Genomic DNA, 24673 nt, shown 5'->3' with positions numbered 1-24673 from the left:
GTTCTCCACTTTTTCTTCCCCTTCTTCACTGGGAAAAACAGATATGCCAAGAGTAGCCGAGGGCAGGAAGGGGCATTAAGGAGCAAAGTGGGAGGGTAGCCCCTTGAGAGTGCAAAGGATGGGAGGTGAAGCCAGGGCTGTTCTTTAATGAGAAGGAAGCAGCTCCCCAGGTGCCGGTCACCAGGCTCCTTGGATGCCCCTGGCAGACTTTGCTTCTCTGGTTGGCTCTGTCCTTAGAGACAACGTCCTGGTGGCGCTGGGGCCTCTGGTCTTCTTGTGGGAGGTCCCGGGTCCTCCAAAAAGCCAAAAGAGGCAGCCTCTGATGCAGCACTCGCTGGAGTGCTAATCATCCTGAGAAACAGGAATTCCGGGATTGCAGTTCTCCATGTGGGCCTAATCTGATCACCAATTTGCCAATTTGCCTCCACTGCCTAATCCTCAGGGCGCCTCTCCCTCTGCTTCGTCTTCACTGTCCTTCGGGTCCTGGTGACCCCCTGGTGCTGGTGGGTGCTCCTGGTGAAGTCCCCCAAGACAGGTCACTCCCAGGAGGGGCCGACTCAGTTGTCACTCGGCAGGAGGAGGCCCTCGGGGCAGCCGGGCCTGCCCGGGTCTCCTGGACTTAGACTCTTCACCCACCCACTTCCCATCAAGAGGCTTGTCCCCTCCAGGCTCTTCCTTCCGTCCCCCATCCCCATTGCCCTCCGCCAGGCAGGCAAGACTCTCATAGCTAGCTCCTCCTCTGTGCCCTCAGGCATCTGTTATCTCCCTAATCTCTCTTGGACAACGTAATACACACACATTCACACTCATCGGTATTTGAAGGCCAGGCTCCCCTACCATGTGCGCTCGGTGGGAATCGGCATCAAGTTCAGGTGGGAAACTGAAGGTCAGGCCTAGGTTGCCACCAGCACCAAGTGGCTGGTGCTGGTTCTGACTCCTGGGAAATTGCTCCGAGTTTCGAGTGTCAGCGCATCAGGGAATGGAGAAGAAGGGAAAAGAAAACCCATGTGATGAAAACCAGGAAGGAACGAATCTTCTGCCAAGTGTCTCCACAGAGAAGCTGTGGCAACAGCAAGAAGCTCTCCACTGTCCCCTCTGAAACCCAAAGCCTTTGGGGTCTGAGTTTTCCAAGACATGCAATAGACAAAGACACACTGCAAACCAATTAACCCTCTGAGCCCTGCCGGGACTTTCACTGAAGTCACTTCCAACAAGTAAATTACCTGAATGCATGGAACAGTCACCCTCCTCTTGGGGCTAAGGAAGGGACTGAGCTTCCTGGCTGGCTTAGAAAACAATGCCAGAGAAATGGCCTGGGGGAGGCAGATCCTTCTAGCCGGGAACTCTTGTTCTCTCTTAGCATTCTGGTATCCTGAATCGTTCCGGACCCCTTGGGGAGAGGGGAGAGGCCTGGGGGTAGTCTCAACACCCAGGTTGATTCAGACCCTGAGAGACTGTCTCCTGTTGAAGCCAACCCAAGCTCAAGAGGCAGCCGAGGGCTGGGGACAAACAGAAGACTGTGTGGAAGGCAGCCACGTGGACAGAGCAGACAGCCCTACAGAACTCAAATCTCCTCTAGTTTCCCAGCTTACGGGGCGGGGGGGGGGGGGGGGGAGTCATTTGGGCGTGAATTTCAGCTGCTTTTAGCTCATGTGATGCTCGTTAATCCAGTTTACACTAGAATTTTAGCTGCTCTCTGTCCCTCCAAGAGGGGATCCAGGAAAAGCAGGTGTGGCCTGACGTGCCTCAGTCAGGCCCCTAATTGAAGCAACAAGACAAGCATGCCACAATTCACAGTTTCCACTCTCCCGCCTCGACCCACCCCTTACCCCACGAACTGGCCTCAATTAACTCCCAAATCTCCAACGCGTAACGGTTCCTGCCAGTGTGGCTCAAAGGGTTAATAAACCAGGACTTCTCAGACAGTTAGGACACAAGCTCATTCACCAACAGGAGCCCAAGAATGGTGACACAACAACCTAGGGTTTCCTATAGCGATTCTTTGGGGTTTCACCACACCCTGTTTTGTCACAGTTGAGAGCACCTGGATTCTTCCCCAGCCCAAGGCTTCCCAGGAGGCTGGGGAGCTCCTGGGTGATGGCCCGCTCAATCTTATCCAGAAAGCAACCTCCCATGTAGGAACACTGCTGGGACAGGAGCTTGAAACTGGAGATAGGGTTGATGCCAAAGAAGTCCTTATAGGCCTCGCGGTTGGGAAGGTCAAATTTGCTGACGTTGGTCTTTGCCAGGATGGTCTTGAAGATGTAGAATTTATCAGGGTCTTCCACGATGTCCTTAAAGACCAGTTCCCCATCACTGAAGAAGGTCATTTTGTCCTTGTACGTCTGCAGGTAGCGGTCGACCAGGAGGGCGTGAATGCGGACCCGGATGGCATGCTGGCGGATGAAGGCAATCTTGTTCTCCAGCCTGTTCTCAATCACCTGATTCAGGTCTTCCAGGAGGGAGATCTCTTCCCTGAGAAACAGGTCCCAGTGGGTGTCGGGCTTGTAGTCATATGGCCAGAAGGAGCTGACGTACACCCTTGGGGGCTCCGTGACGTTGATGAGTGGGGCCAGGCTCCAGAAGAGGGCCCCATAGACCCTCATGAGCATCTGCATGGCCAGGTTGTCAGCTTTGTTCAGGATGATCCTTATTTGGGACTCGCGCCCCTTCAGCTGGCGGAAGAGCATCTCCAGCTCCAGACCCACGTCCAGCTTGGTTGGGTCAAAGACAACAAAGATGAGGTCCGCTCTGTCGATGAACCACTGGCACACGTCGTTGAACGGGTAACCTTGGGGAGAGGGAGCGAGAAGTCAGGCTGGGCAGGCGCCACCTCAAGCCCCTCGCCCCTCTTTCCAGAACCAGACCACTCCGTGGCTCGAGGGGAGTAATGGCATCAGGGAGTTTCTGGGTTTCTAAAGACCTTTAAGGAATTAATTACATATCTCCTGTCCCTTGTCAATCCTCAATCAAGAATGGCCTGGTGGGGGGACTTCCCTGGTGACGCAGTGGATAAGAATCTGCCTGCCAATGCAGAGGACACAGGTTTGAGCCCTGGTCTAGGAAGATACCACATGCCACGGAGCAACAAAGCCTGTGCGCCACAACTACTGAGCCTGTGCTCTAGAGCCCGTGAGCCACAACCACTGAGCCCGCGTGCCACAACTACTGAAGCCTATGTGCCTAGAGCCTGTGCTCCGCAACAAAAAGAAGCCACCGCAATGAGAAGCCAGTGCACCACAAGGAAGAGTAGCCCCCACTCACTGCAATTGGAGAAAGCCTGCTGGCAGCAATGAAGACCCAACACAGCCAAAAATAAATAAATAAATAAGTTTATTTTTATAAAAAAAAAGGATGGCCTGGGGAATTCCCTGGCAGTCCAGTGGTTAGTACTCCGTGCTTTCACTGCTGAGGCTGAGGGTTCAATCCCTGGATGGGGAAATAAGATCCCACAAGCCGCATGGCAAGGCCGGGAAAAAAAAAGAACGGCCTGATCCTTGTTTTAATCCACAATGGAATCCAAGGCTCCAGGAAAGCAAAACACTTTTTCCAAATGGAGATTTTCCCACTGTCTGCAAAGATCTGGGCAGTGGCAAAGATGTTGAAGGAAAAATGTCAGGGAATTGGAAGGAATAAAAGAGAAGGTGCCTTACTTAGGGGAAAGAAACATGGACCTGCCATCAAGACCTGGACTAGAACTTGGGCTCTGCCACTGGCCAGCTGAATATTAAATGCTTCTAAGCCTTAGCATTTTAGCTGCAAAATGACAAGAAGAACAATAACACCTAAGATGATATAAAGATTACGATGTTGCTATAAATTTAGGAAAGCACCAAACTAAAACTGCCAGCCTGTCACACAGCCAGCTCGATACATTCTAATTCCTTTAATTTATTTCCAAAATGAGAGGACTAGGAATACCTGTCTTGAAATGTTTCTACAATGATCAATCAGTAATGCATAAAATTATCCTATGCATTATAGGAGTGCAATAAAGATTAATTTATTATTATAATTATTAGTGATAATATTATTACTAGCCATAAAACAGGGTTCTGGTTATAACCAAAATGAGAGATATAACCATAAACTGAGATCCACCATCTGGTCATATATTCCTACAAATGCCCCGTTATGACTCATCTCTGCAGACGGCCCTGCATCGTAGTGACACTAAGTGGCACTCCCCTGCCACCTGAAGGCAAGCAGAGCTTTGGAAAGTCTGAGACAGGCTTCTATTGAAGCAGGCCTGGTAAAGCAGATACTGGGACTAGGAAGAGTTGAAAGTCAGGTTTAACCCAGATCCAAGTTAGCCAGAGGTCAAGTACATGTGGACTGGGATCCAATGAGTCCAGGCTCTTGATCACCCGGACACCATGGGCCTCCCAAAGACAGCTCAGCCCCAGTACAGACCTCAAGGAGCTCCTGACAGAGAAGACCAGGCTTCCCCTTGGGAAAATGCTGATGGCCTCCAAACCTGATCAGTCCTTGGGAAGGGAAAAGGATGAGGTACCCCACACCTAAGAGGCACCACAGTGACAACAAGAAGGGGCTGGAAGCAAAGAATGCATCCCCTGGTCTTGGACAACACTAGCCTCTCCCACGTCTGCCTACCATCCACTGTCTAAAATATTAACAGTTTTCTAAGACAGCGTTCATGCTGTTCAGAAATGATTGTTAAATTACCTCTCTCTTGTTGCTTGCGGTTCTCGATGATGCCTGGGGTATCCACAAACGTGACCCGCTCCAGAAGTTTGTGGGGAACCTCAATGCCGATCAGCTTCTCCAGGAAATTCTGGCCAAACTTCTCAAGGGGCGAGAATGACCGGGCACTGTCAGCAGCCATGACGATACCCTCGATGGTCTTCAACTTGGGCCCATGCATGAGGACCGTGAACTCGGAGGTGGTGGGCTCGGCACCTGCACACACAGGCATGGGGTTAAAGGGGACACAGTCATCTCTGGGGAAGCAATCCACCACCAAGAACATGGACAAGCAAGATGTTTCATGGAGGGTTTGCCACAGGCATTGGATACTATGTTTGCTAACCTAGTGGCTTCTTTTATTTTAATTGTGATAAAATATACATAACATAAAATGTACCATTTTAACCATTTTTAAGTATACAGTTCAGTGGGATTAAGAACATTCACCTTGTTGTGCAACCATCACCACCATCCATCTCCAGAATATTTTCATCTTGACAAACTGAAACTCTGTCCCCATCAAACACTAACTCCCATTCCCACACCCCCTGCCCCTAGAATCTCTCCTGCACTTTCTGCCTCTATGAATTTGACTACTCTGGGACCTCATATAAGTGAACTCATACAATATTTGTCCTTTTGTGTCTAGCTTATTTCACTTAGCATAATGTCTTCAAGGTTTATCCATGCTGTGGCATGTATTAGAAATTCATTCCTTTTCAAGGCTGAATAATATTCCACTGCATGGATGGAACACATGTTTTTTTATCCATCATCCATTGATGGACGTTTGGGTTGTTTATAGCTCTTGGCCATTGTGAATAATGCTCTGTGAACATGGGTGTAACTGCTGGTTTCTTGCATGTAATCTTCGTTATTATATTGAAGACATGTATGAATATTTTAATTTTTCTTTTTTTAATCTGTCATATTTTATTTCTTTAATTGAAGTGTAATTGACTTACAATATTATGTTAGATTCAGGTATATGACAGAGTGATTCAATAGTTTCATACATTACGAAATTATCTCCACAATAAGTCTAGTTACCATCAGTCACCACACAAAGTTATTACACTGTTGTTGCCTATATTCCCTGTGCTGTACATTACATCCCCTGAATGCTTTCATTCTTCAAAATGATTTTTACATATGACACTAAAATACCAACAATCACACAAGAAAGTCTCACTGTTACCTGTATAGAGCTGGTAGCGAGTGTTTTCCAGCCCAAGGAGATAGTTTATCATGGTGGATTTGCCAACACTCCACGGTCCCAGGAACAGCACCATTGGCTTGGATGTGATTTCCCCATCTGTGGGCAGCAGGGATGAGACATGGAGGTGAACTCACAAAGCTCCTTACTGCGGAGGGACAGGGTTCTTCACTCTGCGTCCCAGACAGTCCATCTTGAGTTGTGGGATTCTACCCTGGACCAGAGAGCGTGTCACCATCAGGGGCACATCTCATGCTATGTTAGTGCAATGACCCAGTTAGAGGACATGGGAAGACAGCATTTGGGCCATGCACAGATCCACAGCACACCGGCCTCAGAGTGGAAGGGATCAATTGAAGTCAACTCCTCCTGGTTCAGATCTGGGGGCGAACGGTTCATAAAAGGGGCAGGAGAGAGCAGCCATGCAGGGAGAGGCTGAAATGCCGCTATCTGGATTGGTAACCAGACAAAGGACACAGAAGAGGCTTATACACCCTTGGATGGTCTGGACTCAGGCACTGCCTGTCCCCTGCCTGCCTCCCCTTAACTGCACCTCTCGACACCCCTCCTCAGGCTCAGCCCAAGCCAGGCTCCAGGGCCGGTCTCAAATATTAGTCTCCAAAGTCCACGGCACATTTGCCCATCTCCGAGGCCAAGCGCTGACTCAGCAATTCTCGGGTTCTTGTCCCATGTTGGGGAGAACACCCTGCCTGGGCTTCCCCAGTTGGGGTCCCTGAGCAGGAAAAGCAGAATTCTCCAGGGCTCAGGGAAGGGGCAGTGAGAGGCTTCTTTCTGCTGACTTACAGCCCCTCCTTGAGCCCTGAGACCAAGATGGTGTCTTGTGAGGGGACAGCACATATTTATTACCTGAAATTGGTACCAGGCCATGCCCCTTCCTCCCTACTGGTAAAGACACTCAGTGAGTCCTTCGCACTGCTGGGTGTCAACCCCTGGCTCGGGGACAGGAAGGGACTGGCGGGCTGGGGGTTGGGGGTGGCAGGAGTCCTCAGTTACAGCCACAGAGTTCCTACAAGAAGCCTTTTTCCCCAGGCCCAGGCCACGCCAAGGAGAACTGGGCCTTCCAGCTCTCCCGCGAGACCACTCCAGCAGGCTTTGCCGGCTGCTGTTCCCGCTCTCTGCAGCAGGGGGCGGCACTGGCACACGCAGGAGGCTGCAAGTGAGGGACCCAGCAGGGAGGTCACACAGGAGGCTGCCCAAGGGCACAGAGGAGCCCTGGCACTGGAGAGAGGCGAAGGGAGAGGAGGGAGCCTGGAAAGTTAGGTCAGGACACTGGGATGCTCTCCCCACAGAGAAACCATCCCCCTGGGCTGCCTGCCGAAGAAGATTGCAAGGGAGTTGTGAAAAAGGAAGGAGAAAGTTACCACTCCTAACTCCAGCTGTGTGGTCTGAGTAGCCCAGCATCTCTCAGGGCCTCCGGTCCACCTTCTGTAAAGCAGGAATAATGTAGGCCCTACAACACCCCATCCGCTGTAGAGCCATTGGGAACATCACGGAGATGATACAGAAACAGCCAACTAACATAGGAAGAGACGCGCAAACCACTAGCCATTAAATGGCAATTAGATGCCATTGTTAACAGGTTTCCAAGACAAGCGACACTTAAAAATGCCCTTGCTGTGGGGCAACAAGAACACTATCCTGTTGTTGTGGGTCCACAGAAGACAACCTAAGGCAACTGAGCAACAACTATCAAAATACTGAATTCCAGCATTTCTTTAAAAAATGTATCCTACAAATATACTTCCATGAAATACATAACACTTATAGTAGTGGTTGTAACTCTTTAAAAACAGAACATGGCAAACACCCCGTGTTCCATCAGCAGGGTATGTTATCTAGGGTGGTGGGTTCACAAGGACCAGAAAGAGCAGCTCTGTGGTGTGATCCCATCTTTGTAAAACAAACGAAAAGACACCCTTGGATATGCTCATGTAAGCAGAGCGATATCTGGAAGTATTCATGAGAAACCACGGCAGCAGCTGTCTCTGGGAGTGGAATTAGAGAGGCTGGAAATCAAGAAAGAGATTTTTATTTTTCAATCTATACTATTTTGCACAGAACTTTTTTGGCAACAAGTATATCTTATTTTTATGATTTTGAAAATCAATTTTTGAAAGAATCCAGACCCAAGGGAAGTTGAGTTGAGAAGCCATTAGGAGGAGGGAAGGATTCTAGGCCAATCAGGGGACTGAAGATACGACCTGTATGTGAATGGGGAGCCCTTCGTGGCTCTTGAGCACAGGAGGGATGGAAGTTGGCATCTCCATCCTTGGAAACCAAAACTGCCTGCATGAATGCTCACAGATGAAACACTTGCTCTCCCATAAAGCCCTGTGCAAATTAAGGGGCACACCTGCTGGGAAAGGATGGTTCGTGCCACTGAGATCTCTGCCCCTCCCTGATAACTCAGGAGAACTCCCCTTGAGGGCTCAGAGAAGTGTGGACAGTCAGAGGTATAGGCCCAACCTCCGACCTCCGCACACTAGAGGTACCTGTGATCTCATGCTGCCGAAGCTCATTGTATTTGTAAGACTGCTCCAGGGGCTTGATGGATGAGTGGTAGATCTTTCGAAGCCGCTGCAGCACCACTGGGGGCAGAGAAGGGCAAGGGTCAGGTAGGGGCTTCACCGGGTGGCTTCACCTCTGTGGATCCGTCTCACTCCCCAGGGCGGCTCCGGCCCCGCCTGGTGGGGAGCAGGGGCCGTGCAGTACATCAGTGTTCCTGGGGGGAGCTGGTGCACATCCCAACCCTCAGAAATCTTTAAACCGAAAGGCATCCCCCCAAACCCTGAAAGCCTCCAGAGCTCTTTTTTAACCTAACCCTCTTCTCCTTCCCCTCAACAGTGTGTCCAGAAGCACCACTTCAGCCTGCAGCTACCTGAAGGCCCTTTCTATGGCAGATGGGAACCCCACCTCCTTCTCTCTGCCCCCGCAAACTGTACTCATGCTTGCCTTAGGTTTAGAGGGCAAGGAGGCATGGCCGCCCCAGCCCTGCACCCTTCACCGCATCCTCGGTGCCCCTGGGAGGATTCAGACATCCCAAGTATCTTCTTGAGAAGAGTGTGGCTCCAGGGAGAAGGGGCTCGTGGGGTGAGGCACAGGGAGGGAAGAACACGGGGCCACTGAGGGTCAGTCTTTCCAGACCCTGCCCGTGAGCTGCCCGTCTCCAGCTGTGTGCCAGAGCAAAGCCCTGCTTTCACCAGCTCATCGATTAAGAGGAGACAGTAAGCCCTGCTGAAAGCCTTGGGTTATTACAAGAATGAAATGAAATACTGGACACCAAAGGGCTTTATCAACTGAAAAAATCAAAGCCAAAGTGATGAACAACCCTCCCTGGCCATGACTTGGAGGCTGCACCGTCCCCAGGCAGCAGTACTGGGATTTGCCTTCCACCCTTTCGCTGGTCCCTCTGCTTGAATCGCCTTTCCTCCTCCCCACGAACCCAGAGCCCCCCAGCCTTGGATGCTGCGCATGGAGCCTTCTCCATGAAGCCCCCCATCTCCAGGGCGCTCCTCCTCCCTGGGGTGCCTGCTGGCCTCAGAGCTGCAGCCATGCCCCGCCAGGCGCTGCGTGGTCACTGGCCACAGGGCTCTCCCAGCCCAGCCCAGGTCCCCACCAACACACCACACAGCCCATCCCCCGCCCCACCCCTACCACCCCAGCCCCCCCAACCTCCCAGCTCCTGCCCCCGGTTACCAGAGAAATCATCAGTTGGCTTGTCCTCATTCAGCATCAGAGTTTTCTCAATGTGGGAGCGGTCCCTCAGCGGGGCTTCCTCACTCACATCTTCCGCCTCTTCTGGGGAGAGAAGCAGAGAGCAGGGTTAGGGCAGGACTAGGAGCCAGTGGCTCTAGGTTCCCTCCAGTAGGGCAAGGGCGGGGCTGTGAGCAAGTGCCGACCAAGGCTTGCCAGCTTCAACTGCAAGGAGCCCTGTTTCTATGAGGGAGTTTTAAAATTCAAACTCAACTTGTTAAGCTCCTCGATCCATTTTCGGTATTCAACAACTGTTGATTGAGCACCTACTACATACACCAAGCACGGAGCACAGCGTTGTGAATGCCGTGGTGCGCAAAACCTACCCAGCTCTGCCCTTGTGGAGTTTTCTACAGTCTGGCGGGGAGAGGGGGTGAAATAACCTGGAAAGTAATATAATTACAGACAGCGATGTGGGTAGGTATGGAAGGAAAGATTCCAGAAGCTAGGAGGGCCTAAGAAGTGTGCGTACGAAGTCTTAGCAGGGGGAGTTAGAAAACTTCCTGAGAGGAGTGGTTTATAGGAGTCTGCATTTTGGGTTCTAAGAGAACCACTGGCCTGGTCAAGTGAGCATTTTATCAGGAAGAGCTGCTACAGGGAGTCTTGGGGAGCGGAGTGGGGAGGAGGGAGGGAGAGGCCCAGCAAGAGATGTCCCTGACCACCTGAGGTTCCAGGGAGGGGTGCTCACATTCCTGGGCCTCTAACAACACAGCTGTTTCTATGGGGGCTGATTGCACAAAGGATTTTAGGTGATAGAAGGAGGATAGACCTGGCCTGTGGGGCAGAGGGAGACCAGTTCCAGGAGGGAAGGGAGAAGAGAAGAATCAATGTGCCTCATGCAGCACCTCAAAAGAGTGATTCTTTCTGAGATCAGATCCAGAACTGGGAGGCCAGGGAAAGGGGAGGGACTTGCTCCCCCAGTGCGAGTACCTGACAGGTGTGCAAACTAAACTCTGCAAGGAAACCTGTGCTGGAAAGTGGAGATTGACCCCAGTGCCTCCATCCTACAAGCCAGTTCTTGGTCCCGGGCAGTGTACTTGGTGGATGAGGCCACACCTCCCCAGGATGCTACAGCCTCTAATGTTGCCCAGCAGCTTTGGCCCTGCCCACCCCCACCCCCTACCTCCGTTCCCCGGCACTGAGAGCAAGCAAAGCTGCTGGTGCTCCAGGTGGACGGACATCTGTGGGACATTAGTGTCACAGACAGCCTGAGGTTTCTTATCTCCATCCTGACATAGCCTAGTCTTCAAGGGGAGATCCCAGGAGCTAGCCCACCAACATGGTCCCGCAGTGCCCCCTCACACCCACCAGCCTGCCTCTGGGCCTGAAATCCTGCCACTATGCACCCCACCGCCACCCCCTCCTTTGGGTTAAGGCACCGGTCTGTGTTAAAGTGCATTGAGGGACCTTAACCGGTAAGTTTCTGATGGCCTATAACGTGATCAGTTTCCTCTGGGCTCTCCAGGGTCCCTCCGAAGTGGGGATAAGTGGCTAATGAACAGCCCGAAGGCACCCCAAGGGCCGGGCAACCCCCCTGGGGCTTCCACCCCACGAACCCGGGGCTGGCTGGGGGCTCTCCCGCCCTGCGGGTCCCTGCCTGCCCCTACACACAAGACCTCCGGGAAGACCTCAGCCGCCCCAATTCCCGGAGCAGCCGCCACGCCCCCGCCACCCCGCCTCCCCCGCGGAGGTGCCCGGAGCAGCCCTGGGATCCCCTACCCTGAGGCCCCTCCTCCTTGGGCTCCTGCGCCTCGGCCCCCTCGGGCCCCGCGTGCAACTCCTCAGCGCTCGGTCGGGCCCCCTCCTCCCCGCTGCTCGCGCTTCCCGCCGCTTCCTGGGCTCCTTCCCCGACTTCCTCCCCGGCTTCTTCCTCTTCCGAGGAGCCCCCTGCTTCTTCCGAACTAGCCCCGTCGCCGCTGTCCTCTTCGGATTCTTCGCCCCCCACTTCGTGGGAGGCCGCGTCCTCATGGTCCTCGGGCATCCCCTCTGCGGGGCGGTCCTCCTGCGCGCCCCCCACCTCTGCGCGCGTGTCCGACGCTGGGCTGGGGCTGGGCTCCCCCTGGTCCTCCGCCCCCTCCGCGGCTTCTGCGTCCAAGTCCGCGACTCCATCTGGTAATTCTGGCTCCTGACCGGGCGCTGGGCTGCCCTCCCCTCCTGTCTCGACCTCCTTGCTGGGAGAGTCCCCTGAGTCTTCAGGCTCTGGGGGCCCTGCTGCTGCTCCCGGCGCGGGGTCGTCCCCTAGCGCCTCCGCGGCTTCCTCGGGGACCTCGCCACTCCCAGCTTGTCCCTCCGCCTCCAGTCCTGGGCCCTCTCCTGAGCTGAGCTCTGGCGCCCCCGCCTCCCCTCCTGGGGGAAGGGCGCTTGCTCCAGGTGGGCCCGTATCTCCCTCCCCGGACCCCGCAGGTTCCCCGGGGGGAGCTGACTCGGAGGCTGAGGATTTGGAGAGGCTGGCTTCAGGATCAGAGCCCAGGCGGTTGGTGGCGGGGCCCCCGGCGGCTGTCTTCTCCGAGCCCCCAGCCTCCCTGCCATCTGTGGGGTGAAGGAGCTGGTTCGTCTCTCCAGGGGCCGCTTCTGCCTGAAGCGCCCTTTCCTTCTCCTCTAGACTTGCGTCTCCAGCAGAGAAATGATTCTCCAACAAACTGCCAACATCTTCTGTGCCACCCGAAGCGGAAACTTGCAGTTCTAGATGATTAGAACACGATTGGTAAATGTCAAGGGGTTGGCACACGCTTTGCTTCTCAAAAGTCTAACTCAGCCTAGCTCCTGTCTCCAGGAGAGCGGTGTGGGCCAGCGGGACTGTGGGGCTCCTCCCTCCCTGGTCTTCATTACCGCCCTGCGTGGCCGGCAGAGCCTCCCTCTTGATGGGAGCCTTGGCTCAGAGCGAGCAGCTGACCCACCCCGAGCCCCGCCCCTGACCCTGCCTCTCCAGCCTCCCCGTGGGGATGGAAGTTGGGCGAGCCCTTCCAGCCCTTCCTCAGCCTTTCGGGCAGGCACGTGCAGCCTGGCTTACCCGGAGATCTTTCCAGGATAGGACAGATGCATGTCCACCCCACCCCTTATCAGTTCCTAGAGTCATTAACCAGCGTGCTTTTTCTATTGCTACCAGCAAAGTAGTGAAAACAGGTGTGTGCTGGCCAGATCCTCTTAGCTTAAGGAGCAGAGCACTTAGGGGATTACTTGTGGCTCTCAACCTTAAGTCACACATCCAATTCTATCCCCTTAAGGGCAGGCATTTGCTGGCCTCTCTACCTAAGATTAGAGGGGACATGGCCTTAGGAGGAAGAGATACACAAAACGGGCAGGCCTGGGCTTCCTGGTGGCCTTAGCGAACCCCTCCTGAGGGGATCCCCTTCTAAGGGCCCAGAGCTTTAAGGGGAGAGCCAAGGGCACTGGGAGAGCAAAGAAGAGGGCAGGAAGGGGCCCAGTCTGTGTCAGATGCCTCTGTCAAGGGACAAGTGTGATTTATTTGGACAATGGTGTCAAAAGGGAGGGTAGGGCCTAACCCTTCTGCCCGCTCCCACCCAGGTTGGGACCTGTTTAAGGAGGAGACCCACAGAGGGGGAACATTGCCGACACATGGGGATGAGGGGACGGGACCATGGGTGCCCTGCCTCAGGGTAGCTGAGACATCCCCAGGTCTCCCTTGATTCACAAGACTCTTTCTGAGGAAGCAGCATCCCTCCTCCTTGCTGGGTACAGTGCCTCCTCTCTCAGGCCCAGCTGTGACTCCCACAAAGAAAAGCCACTTCTTGGGGGTACCTACCCCTTCTGCCTCGGGGTACCCACCCCCTTGTTCCCTGAAAGCTAGGGAAGCCTCCAGGGGCCAGGAGCAAATATTTTCTCATTAACCCTCACAGATACAACCTGCTGTCAAATTCAGAAGGATGGGAAGTTTGGGTGCCTTTTATTATAAAGGAGCCCACATGTTGATATAACACTTCCCCCAACAACCTTCACATTTGTGACCACATTCACCTCCCTTATTACTGTCAGCCAGGTTTCAGAGGTGAAGGTCTAGAGAAATTCTTTGATTTGCCCAAGACACCAGGTGGCTAGAGGACAAGTGGAACCCAGAACTGCCTGCTCCTTGTCCAGGCCTTCCATGCTACGCTGTGTTGAGGGGAGCACAGAGGAACCCCTTCCCGCTGGTACCTCGCCCCTCCCTGCACGCGCCCTCTCTGACTCCTGGACTGCAGGAACCAAGGCTTAATCCTCCCTCTGTTCCCAGAGCTGGGACCCTGCCTGACCCCCAGAAAGTGCTATGAAGAGGTCCATGGGGAGATTTGGGTACAATAGGAATTCCTGGTCCCTTAGTGGGGGGAGCTGGAGGTTACTCATTAAAATTTTCTTTCATTACCACCTGAATACCTGTAAGTCCTGTGATTCCTTTGCTTGCATCTCTATCTCCCCCCGCCCACCCCCCCCCTCCCACCCCCGACAACCTCTGGAAAAAAATCTTATGGCGGGAATTTGGTTTAATCCAAGAGATTGACAGGCCTCTGAGCAGCAAGATATATGTGAGATACATTTGTACAATTATTCAGTGTGCCAGGCAATGCTTGAGCACTTTATGTATAAAACATGAACTTACTTGATCTTACTCAACTTGCTTACTTCTGTAAAACAAGTCTTACTCATCCCCATTATATGGATGAGAGGACTGGAATTAGAGGCACTGAATGCCTTGCCCAACATCACACAGCTAGCAACTGGCTGAGGCCATTTAACTCCAGAGCTGCAGAGGAGATTGCCTGACCCTACAGAAGGGTTCTACCCTGCCCCCTACCCCATCCTACTCCCCCCCCCAACACCCGTGCTACTCAGCGTGTGGTCCAGGCCCCTGCAGCATCAGCATCACCTGGGAACCTGGTAGAGATGCAGACTCTCAGGCCCCAGCCTAGAACCACTGAATCAGAATCTGCATTTTAACAATTCATTTGTCGCATATTACAGTTTGAGAAGCACAGTCTACATGAGCTCAGAAAACTGCCTCTGAACCAGTGGTTCTTGACACTGACTGTGTATTGATCCCACTCCTCTCCCCCTCCTCAGAGGTTCTGATTGAATTAGTCCAGGCTGTAGCCCCAGCATCAGAACTTTACCCCCCAAAAAATATAATTGGGGAGCAATTCTAACATGCAGCCAAAGCTACAAACCTCTGCTCAGCCAAATTATCCTGACCCCAAGGCTTCTGCTCTTGGCCCCTCCCCACCCACGTGCCCACTGGAGGCTCCCAACTTAGATGGGTCAACAGGCCTTTGCATTTGACCTTGAAATAGCAGTGGTCAAGGATTCTCCTCTAGGGAATCCAGCCCTTTCCAACAGGCCTTGTCACCCTCTACTATTAATGTTGTTGATGATGATGGTGATGATGATGGTGGTGATAGTGATTTTGATGGTGTTGTTGATGGTGGTGATACCGGGCTGAACAGACTGTGGGTCTGACTGCCTGTGGCATTTCTAATATTGTCAAAACACCATCTGTCCCGTGGGGGTGAGAGAGCTGCATCCTCTGAAGGGAGATAAGGACCCCAGACTTTGGAGGTATACGTGACCTTTTCACTGTTGTGTATTTCCACACCTGGACCCTGGACAGGAAGTCAAGTGGGTACATGTGTGTATACACATTTACATCCATACTCTTCCCTGGTTTTTATGACTTAGGGCCAAGCTGCCCTTGCCCTTCCGCTAAGCAATTTGGAGGGAAAAAAAAACCCAGGGTGATGGTTTCATGCCCTGTGACCTTCCTTCCCAGGCTAAAAATAACTTCTCTGACAGAAAGTCTCTCAATGGAACAAGCCATGCCATTGGGTCCCCAGAGCTCAATCCCCAGGAAGCAGCTGTGCCATTGGGCCCAATCTCTCCTCCAGGAGGCAATCAGAGGCTTTAAGGGCCTCCAGTTAAACTCAGTTCAATTCTGTGAAATCAAACCCAGTGTCTTACCACCCACCCTGGCCTCCCTAGGGTCTTGCTGAAGCCCCCTAGCGGCCCTGGAGGAGGGGTGGGGGACGCAGAGGACCCAGAGGACCCAGGACATGCTGGCCGGTGTGAGAGCCTGGTAAGATGAGTCTCAGTCTACCCCAGGACACGTAGTACCGCACTGTATGTGCTAATGTCAAGGCAGCCGCCCGGGCCCTGGACAGGGTACGTGAATAGCAAGTCCCCAGCTCAGCCTGGGCGATCATGGGAAGGCCCCTGAGCCTGACAGGCTGGTTCCCCAGGCAACACGGCATAAACTGGCTCTGCTTTCTCTCCTGATGCCCCCTCTGCCATCAGCCTTTCTCTGGGGGGTGGGGGTGGGGTCAACCATTCAGCTGTTCCCCCACCCTCCCACAGCCTTAGCGGGAACCCCAGGCTCAGTTCCTCTCTCCTCTCTCCACCACCAAACACTGGACTTTTCCCAGCTCTTCCCAAACACTTGTGCAGACTCAGGTTACTGCGGAGTTGCCAGGGAACTTGGTGAGTCCACTGCAGAGGAGGAAGCTCTGGCTGGGGAGCTTTAGAGACTTGCCCAAGATCAGGGGTAAAGTTGGGACAGAGCCCAAGTTCATGGCCCTCAGTCTAGAGTTCTTTCTGCTCCCACATGGTTTGCAAACCATGTCCCATGAGATGCTAGGGTTCCATGGAAGGGCCTAGTGGGTGAGGGGAGATGAAGGAGCTGGGGTTCAGCCACCGCCTTGGTACTTCCTGCCCAGCAGCTCTCCTTGGGTCTGTCTGTCCCACTGCCTAAGTCAGGTGGGGTGGGGTGGTTGACAACCACTCTCCTGTCTCCCCTGCCTTTTGCCTAAAAATTCCTCCTCTTGATCATTTTCTCCAGCAGCCCAAGAAGCCCCCCGTCACAGCATCTTTTCACTTTGCTGATCAACATGCACCCGGCACAGAGCTAGATGACATCTGACCTTCACACAGAACTTCATACTTCCCCAAGTAACTTCATGGTCTTCATCCCCCCGAGCAGTCCTCTGAAGCAGGGAAAGCAAGGATTATTAACTTCTCTTGAAATGAGAAAGCAGACACAGCAAGGTCAAGTGTTGGCTCAACAGGCCATCCAGGGCTGGGCTAGCACTCAGGCCAAGAAACAAAGCTGAGCTCTCTGGACCACAGAGAATGGCATCTAAGCCCTGCAGGGCTTTCCCGGCACAGATGCCCCATCTCCAGGGTTGGGTCAGTGTGAATCTGGGTGTTTCACAAGGTGATTCTAATGAACACCAAAGTTTGAGAATCCCTGTTCTGGGTCACCCTCAGTACCAAGTATCAGGGAGTCTGTCTCGACTTTGGAACTGGACCTCGGGAGAAGAGAGGTCAACACCCAAGATCTTTTGTTTGGTTGACCTGCTTTGGCCGACCTCTTCACGGACCAGAATGTAGACTCAGTTCCAACCTTCCAAGTCTCCTTAGCGCATGTTTCCAAGCATCTGTCGACGTGACTTCTCATCCGTTTGAACTGAAACCATTGAGTGCAAAGTCACACACAGGTAGAATACACCATTACTCATACATGATTATGCAGATGTGTCATCAGTAAAAAAAAAAAAGAGTCCTGGTGGTACAATCACTTTCCACTTCTACCTCTGGACACACCTGTCCCTGGGAGTCAGGAATAGTGGCCTGGTCATCCAGGGAGTCCCCCATCTTTCACCAGGCTGTCCTCTGCCCAGACACTTGGACGTCTCATCTGCGGTGCCTGAGGTGCAGCAGAGGGCACTTCAGAAGCAAAGTTCACGAGGCCAGAGCGGCAGCCCAACCCCTCCATGTTCTAGATCCTGTCCCTGAGCACTCCTGGACTGAGCCAATGGCAGCGACCCCTCTGGCATCACATTTTTTCTTGGCCTTTTTTTTTTTTTTGCGGTACGTGGGCCTCTCACTGTTGTGGCCTCTCCCGTTGCAGAGCACAGGCTCCAGACGCTTTATTTTTTTTTATTTTTTATTTTTTTGCGGTACGTGCGCCTCTCACCGCTGCGGCCTCTCCCGTTGCTGAGCACAGGCTCTGGACGCGCAGGCCCAGCGGCCATGGCTCACGGGACCCGCCGCTCCGCGGCATGTGGGATCCTCCTGGACCGGGGCACGAACCTGCATCCCCTGCATCGGCAGGCGGACTCTCAACCACTGCGCTACCAGGGAAGCCCTTTCTTGGCCTTATTTATAGAGTAAATGTTCACTGCTCAGGGCCCCTTGTTTCTTCACCTCTTGGATGAGTCTTCAGATGGCTTTACAGACGCTGATGCTGAAAAGGAACTTAGGAGGGAAGTGCCTACCTCCTCCTGGGACCCTGAGACCCTCTCCCTCACCGTTGTGTGGGGCCCTCTCTCCTCCCCCAAGACAAGAAGACCAGGCAGCCATTCGCGGAAGGTTCTTTGGCTTCCTGGCCAAGCTCCTAAAGTCAAGGCTAATCCCACCAGGACAGCTTGTCCCGGACTGGACTCTAGCCCCAAAATAATTCACCCAGGGGATAGGACACAATAATGTGGCAGCAGTCAGTGGAAACCATGGGATGGGGGTCAAAAGGGACCTCCTCACAGACGAACTGGTTTGATTTCACTGATCAGGATCCTAAAACTCTGATAAGTGATTATCCCAAGACCACAGGGCTAGTTAGGCTAGTTAGCAGTGGGCTGGTTCTGGAACCCAGCTGTCCACCAATTCCGGGTCTCTTGAGCTGTCTCAGCATCTGGCCACTCCCCCGCCCACCTCGAAATGAGAGGGGGTAAGTCAGCCTCAGACGGACAGCGACTTCTCTGCCTACCCTCTTCTTCCTCCCTTTGAAAAGGATGTTCAAGACTTCAAGACCATTGTTTTTAACCCATAAAGTCCAGAGATTGACAGAATAACTCCATCCCCCTTCCCCACCCCTAATTCCTGGGAATTCTTGGTTTGGGAGGTACACAGAGAAGTCGCCCGGGATCCCATGGCCATGGTGTACACACGTGCTCAGCACTGACGCCCGGAGGATTCATGAATATGGATGAGTACTCACTTTCAAAAGGCAAGTACCTTTGGAAGAAGCAAAACATTAAGCCCTAAGCCCTGGGTGTGACTCGATCATTAAAGGGATGCTCAGCTTTCCCTGCCTGAAGGGAGCACAGATCCTTGCAGGAGTCATTGGCAATACTTCCTCCATTCAGAGGGGCCGAGGTGGGTGAGAAGGAAAAGGAAGGAGGGAGGGATGCAAGTTGGATTCTGAGGCAGGCAGGTGGTTTCCCCCACCTCCACCTCCTCACCCGAAGAAACAACTTCCCTGGGAGATCGAGGACCACCTCTGGGAGGGCTGATGGTCTAACTTTGGGGTACCAGGCAGGGAGCAACCCACTGGGGGCTAAAGGAGTGTGGCTCCCCAAGGTCGCAGTCAGATAAACGCCTTGGGTTCAGGTCAGAGCCGTCATGGGCTTGGCAGGTGTGGGGGAGCAATAATGACACAGACCCACCTCCTCCCCGAGCCAGGGAAGTGGGAGGAAGCTAGCTTGCTTCTTGAGCTCAGGAACCAGATCTGACACCTTCCTGGGCCAGGCCCACATCTCAGGGCTTTCCTTTGCCGCGAGACCCAGAGCCAGACTGGTCTCTCTAGACACCGTTAGAAGCCAGGAGAGCTGGGCTCTGCTCCTTGGAGCCTTCCTCATTGCCATGCAGGTTAGTATATGGGCTGCTCCTCACTCCCCACACCCAGCTCCATTCACCCATAAAACGCAGAGAATGATACCTGCTTTGTCAACCCCTTCGGAGTATTTTAAACATCAGATCATGTTTAAAAACATTCTACAGGGAATTTCCCAGTGGTCCAGTGGTTAGGACTCGGCACTTTCAGTGCCAGGACCTGGGTTCAATCCCTGGTCGGGGAACTAAGATTCTGCAAGTCACATGGCCAAAAAAAAAGCATTCTACAATGTCAGGTATGATAATAATAATTTCCTAGAAGAGCAAAGATGCCAGGCCAAAAACAGAACGAGCTTTGGACAGGAACCTGCACCCTACTCCCCTCAACCCCCTGTTTCTGGGGGTCAGTCAGTGGGCCAGGCAAGGTCTTTCTTCCCGGGGTCCTTCTCCCCTTCTTCCAGCTGGAAGCAGCTCGGACAAGGAACTGTGGGCGCCTGGGGGTGGCCCAGCTCTCCATGGTTCCCGCTGGCCTGGGTCGGGAACAGACCTGAGCTACCAACCCCCCTGGGCCCAGTCCTCGGCCTCCTCAGCCCCAGGCTAACTCCTGCGGCCACTGACTCCCACTTCCAGGCAGACCTGACTCACCCAGAAACTTCCGCAACCACACTTGCCTCCCCCTCTGTCTTCTGCCTCCCAGACCCCTCCCATCCAGCTGTTGAAGTGAGGTGACCCTGTGCTTCACCCCAATGCAAAGGCATATCGGGGCCACATCTGTGTGAGAACGGGTGAGCGTCCTTCCCCGCTCTGGGAACCGGCAGCACGATAGGAGATAGGCCACTCAAGTTGCCCACATGGCCTCACCGCCACCCTTAAGACCAGTGAGCGCAAGGAGCAAAACAGTACACCCTTCAGGAGCGACTCAGGCCTCCAGGACACTGCTATGGCCGTACCAGAGACAAGGGAGAGCAGTTCCAGCTCCCCCTCAGCAGCACTTTGCTTGTCCAGCAATCAGAGCTAATGTTTCCACGGCTCGGAAGGGCCTCGCACACCAGCTTGCATGCCCCGACTACCGCAGCCCCTTCACTTTGGCACCGCCAGCAGCTCTGCCCACCTCCACAGCTCTCCCCCTACCATGCCAGCTCAGGGGTGAGGCGTCATCCTTAGCAGATCTCACCCCCAGGAGCCCCCGCCATCAGGTCTGCTCAGAGGAGTTTAGGGAGGAAGGTCAAGCCAAGGGGAGAGGGTAGGGCAGCAATAACACACGAATATTCCACCCTGTGTGCCTGGCCCACGGAGCCTTCCAGAAGAACTGCCACCCAGACGCCAAGATGCCAGATCTTTCCAACTTCCCTCACAAAGGGCTTCCCCAAATTTGAGACAGACAGGCTCCCTAAACCTCATCTTTTTTAAAAAAAAAAAATTTATTTATTTATTTGGCTGCGTTGGGTCTTCATTGCTGTGCACAGGCTTTCTCTAGTTGTGGCGAGCGGGGGCTACTCTTCATTGTGGTGCGCGGGCTTCTCATTGCAGTGGCTTCTCTTGTTGTGGAGCACAGGGTCTAGGCGCGCAGGCTCAGTAGTTGTGGCTTGTGGGCTCTAGAGCACAGGCTCAGTAGTTGTGGCACATGGGCTCAGTTGCTCCGCGGCATGTGGGATCTTCCCAATGCAGGGCTCGAACCCGTGTCCCCTGCATTGGCAGGCGGATTCTTAACCACTGTGCCACCAGGGAAGTCCTCATCTTTTTTTTTATGCTTTTTTTTAAAATATAAATTTATTTATTTTATTTATTTTTGGCAGCATTGGGTCTTCGTTGCTGCATGCGGGTTTTCTCTAGTTGCAGCAAGCAGGGGCTACTCTTCGTTGTGGTGCACGAGCTTCTCATTGCAGTGACTTCTCTTGTTGCGAAGCTGCATGAGACCAGCTCTTAGTTCTCTGAGTTCAGGACAGCAGAGGTCACAAGACTGGACCAGAGGAGTCTTCTAGCGTCCAGGTCACAGAGAAAGGGCAGAAGACCACCTCCCACATGCTGCTCCTTGAGCAGTACAAACTTCCAAAGCCTCTGGAGCAAATCCATCCGTTACCCTCAGTTATGGCTCCAGAGCTTGGACACCACAGACAAAGATGGCTAGAACACCCAGGCTGCTCTCTGGTGGAATGTCCTAAAGATCTCACATCTCCACTGGAAGCAGACTGGTTTCCGGTTTGTATCCCCAAGACACCTGAACCCCAGACATGTGGGCCCCACTTTCCTGGGGAGCCCGAGCTCCATCCCTCCCGCAGGCCAGGCCTCTCAGTCCTCCAGGAGGGCTCCCTCTCAGGACATCCCATCCGGGGAGGAATCATTAAAGCAGTTAAACCCGAGAGCAGCTTCCTTCTCGGGTGGGCTCAGCGTCACCAAGGCCCTGGGTTCTCCATCTCGTCTCTTCAAATACTGAAACCAGACAAGGCTCTCACCATGCATGAGCCTTCTCTTCCTCCGGCACCTGGTGGCCATGCAGACGTGCCATCTACTCCTTAGTTCTTGTGGCTCCTCTGGAGAGAGGAAGGTTAAAGCCAAGGGCAGGATGGAGAGCGGAGCAAGAGCAAGTGGACATTCCGCACACGCTGTCCCCATGGTGACCCTTCCTGGTCATTACCATGGGCCCCATGCAGACTCTGCCAGGCCGCACCTGAGGATCCAGCAGGCTGCCTGCCCAAAGGGCCTCCCACCCTTGCTGAATAGGAGTCCCAAATCCCTGCACTGAAGCCTGAGCCTGGTCTTGTATTCCTTTCCCAAAGCTGCTATAACAAAGCGCCACAACCTGGTGGCTTAAAGCAATAGAAATGTATTTTCTCCTGGTTCTGGGGCCAGAAGTCCAATATCAAGGTGTCACAGGGCGCTGTTTCCCCCAAAGGCTCTAGGGGAGGTGCCTTCCTGTCTCCTCCAGCTCTGGTGGCTCCCAGCAACCCTTGGCTTGTTAACGGGTGTCTCCAGTCTCTGCCTCCGTCACACGTGGCCTTCTCCCTGTACCTCTATTCTGTGTCTCTTCTCCTTTTCCTCTAAGGACACCAGTCAGACTAACTAACTACATCTGCAACAACCCTATTTCCAAAACAGGTCGCATTCTGAGATGCTGAGGTTAGGACTTCAGCATATCTTCTCAGGAGACACAATCCAACCTGTAACGGGTCTGCTGACGGCCGCATCACCACATGCCTGGGTCACCCTCTGCTTCCTGCGGATCCAGCCGCACCCGGTCCCTCAAACCAGCTATGTCCCACCGCCCCACAACACCTCCTGGGCCTCACTACCCCAGGCTACACAGGTCTCCCTGACCTCAGCTGACTCAGTGTCCACGACTGTCCACACTGAGCCAGGTGACGCAGCCCCTGCCCTGTGTGGCTGTGACCTGTGTGTTGGCGGGGCACCGGAGGGTGTCCTTCCTTTCCTTCTAGTTTATCACCCCCTCCAGGGCAGAAGGTAGGCCCATTATCTCTTTACACCCCACAGAAGAGCCTGAGAAAGCTCTGAGCACCAAGACTCACACAATAGATGCCTGCGGCATTCTTTAAGAAATCATGCTCAGGACTTCCCTGGTGGCGCAGTGGAGCCTCCCTGCAGGAGGCTGTAGCAGGCTTGCCCCTGGCTCCCCATCCCAGGCAATGGCCCACCTCCAAGGCCACAGGCGGCCAGCAGGGCTGATGCCCATGAGCTCCAAGAACTTCGTGGGTCTGGGGTCTAACTGGCCTTGCTACCCTTCCAGGGGATATTTCTGGAAGGAGAGCACAAAAGGGTGGGAAGTCCTTACCCCTGGGATGGAACCCCAGTGGCCAGGCAGAGCTGCAGGTTCGGGGGGGAAGCCCTGGAAACTCTGTGACTCTGGGGAGGAAGAAGAAAAGAGAAGGACAGAGTCAGGACCCGAATTTGCTCCCCTAACCAGCAGGTGGGCCTCGAACAAGTATTTTAGTTTTCTGTCCCTGTTTCATCAGTAATAAGACAGAAGAGAAAAATATGCACCCTCCCCACCTCCAGATTCGTTCTGCCTTCATTCCACTGCTACTGAGGGAGCACCTATTGCGTGTCAGAGGGTGGGAGGCTTAAATGACAGGTGATGGAATTCTGAAAGCCGGATACTACTAGAAAAGTATACAGAACTTCTACCGGTAGGATAAACTCTCACCAAAACACATCTCCACACAAGAACATATACGCCGATGTTCACAGCAGCATTATTCACAATAACCAAAAAGTGGAAACAACCCAAACGTTCATCAATGGATGAATGGATAAACAAAATGTGGTCCATCCATACAGTGGAATATTATCAGCCATAAAAAGAAATGAAGCACTGACACAGGCTACACGGTGGATGAAGCTTGAAGACATGATGCTCAGTGAATGAAACCAGACACAAAACACCATATATTGCATGATTCCATTTACATGCAATGTCCAGAACAGGGGAACCCACAGAGGCAGAAAGCAGATTAGTGGCAGCCAGGGGATGGGAGGCTGGGCAGGGGTGGAACAGGGCAGGGGGTGGGGTGACTGCTGATGGACACGGGGGTTTCTCTTTGAGGTGAAGAAAAATATTCTAAAGTTGACTGTGCTGACAGTTACACATTTCTGTGAATATACTAAACACTATTGAATTGTACACTTTAAATGGGCAAGTTGTAGAGTATATTAATTATATCTCAGTAAAGCTGTTCCAAAAATGGGGCTTCCCTGGTGGCACAGTGGTTAAGAATCCACCTGCCAATGCAGGGGACACGGGTTCGAGCCCTGGTCCAGGGAGATCCCACATGCCGCGGAGCAACTAAACCTGTGCGCCACAACTACCGTGCCTGCGCTCTAAAGCCTGCGAGCCACAACTACTGAGCCCATGTGCTGCATATACTGAAGCCCTCACTCTCTAGAGCCCGTGCTCCGCAACAAGAGAGGCCACCGCAATAAGCCCGTGCACCGCAACGAAGAGTAGCCCCTGCTCACTGCAACTAGAGAAAGCCCACACGCAGCAACGAAGACCCAACACAGCCAAGAATAATAAATTAACAAAAATAAATAAATTAAAAAGAAAAAAAAAGCATTAGGACATCCCTGGAGGTCCAGTGGTTAAGATGTGGCACTTTCACTGTGGGAAACTAAGATCCCAGGGCTCAGCCAAAAAAAAAAAGCACATAAACCATCTACAATTCTTTTCTTTCTCCAAAACCTTAGTTGAACCTGTTGTCTACCTTCAAAATCTATCCTCAATTTAACTGTTTCTCCCCCGCCCCCACCAACCCTGGCCCCAGGTGCTGTTGTCTCTCACCTGGACTGTGGAACAGTGCCTTCCTGAGCCCCTTGCCCCCCTCTGCACACACCCTCCAACGCTGCCCACCCCCACTCGTCTCTGTCTCTTTGCTT

General features: G+C 53.3%; 1 protein-coding gene across 1 annotated transcript in view; it reads right to left on the bottom strand.

The window, feature by feature from the left end:
- Positions 1-1634: 1634 nt before the first annotated feature.
- SRL (sarcalumenin) overlaps positions 1635-24673 on the bottom strand; it is a 33925-nt gene continuing 10886 nt past the window's right edge. The window contains exons 2-6 of the mRNA XM_007453479.1: positions 9641-9742; positions 8437-8532; positions 5906-6022; positions 4687-4920; positions 1635-2791 (exon numbers count right to left, since the gene is read on the bottom strand). Coding sequence (XP_007453541.1) covers positions 1980-2791; positions 4687-4920; positions 5906-6022; positions 8437-8532; positions 9641-9742 — 1361 coding nt within the window. The 3' untranslated portion in view covers positions 1635-1979. The remainder of the gene's footprint in view (positions 2792-4686; positions 4921-5905; positions 6023-8436; positions 8533-9640; positions 9743-24673) is intronic.

Source organism: Lipotes vexillifer, unplaced genomic scaffold (genome assembly GCF_000442215.2).
Source record: "Lipotes vexillifer unplaced genomic scaffold, Lipotes_vexillifer_v1.1 scaffold914, whole genome shotgun sequence".
Taxonomy (NCBI): Eukaryota; Metazoa; Chordata; class Mammalia; order Artiodactyla; family Lipotidae; genus Lipotes; species Lipotes vexillifer.
Note: the sequence above shows the minus strand (reverse complement) of the source record. Positions and strands in the feature narration are given on the sequence as shown.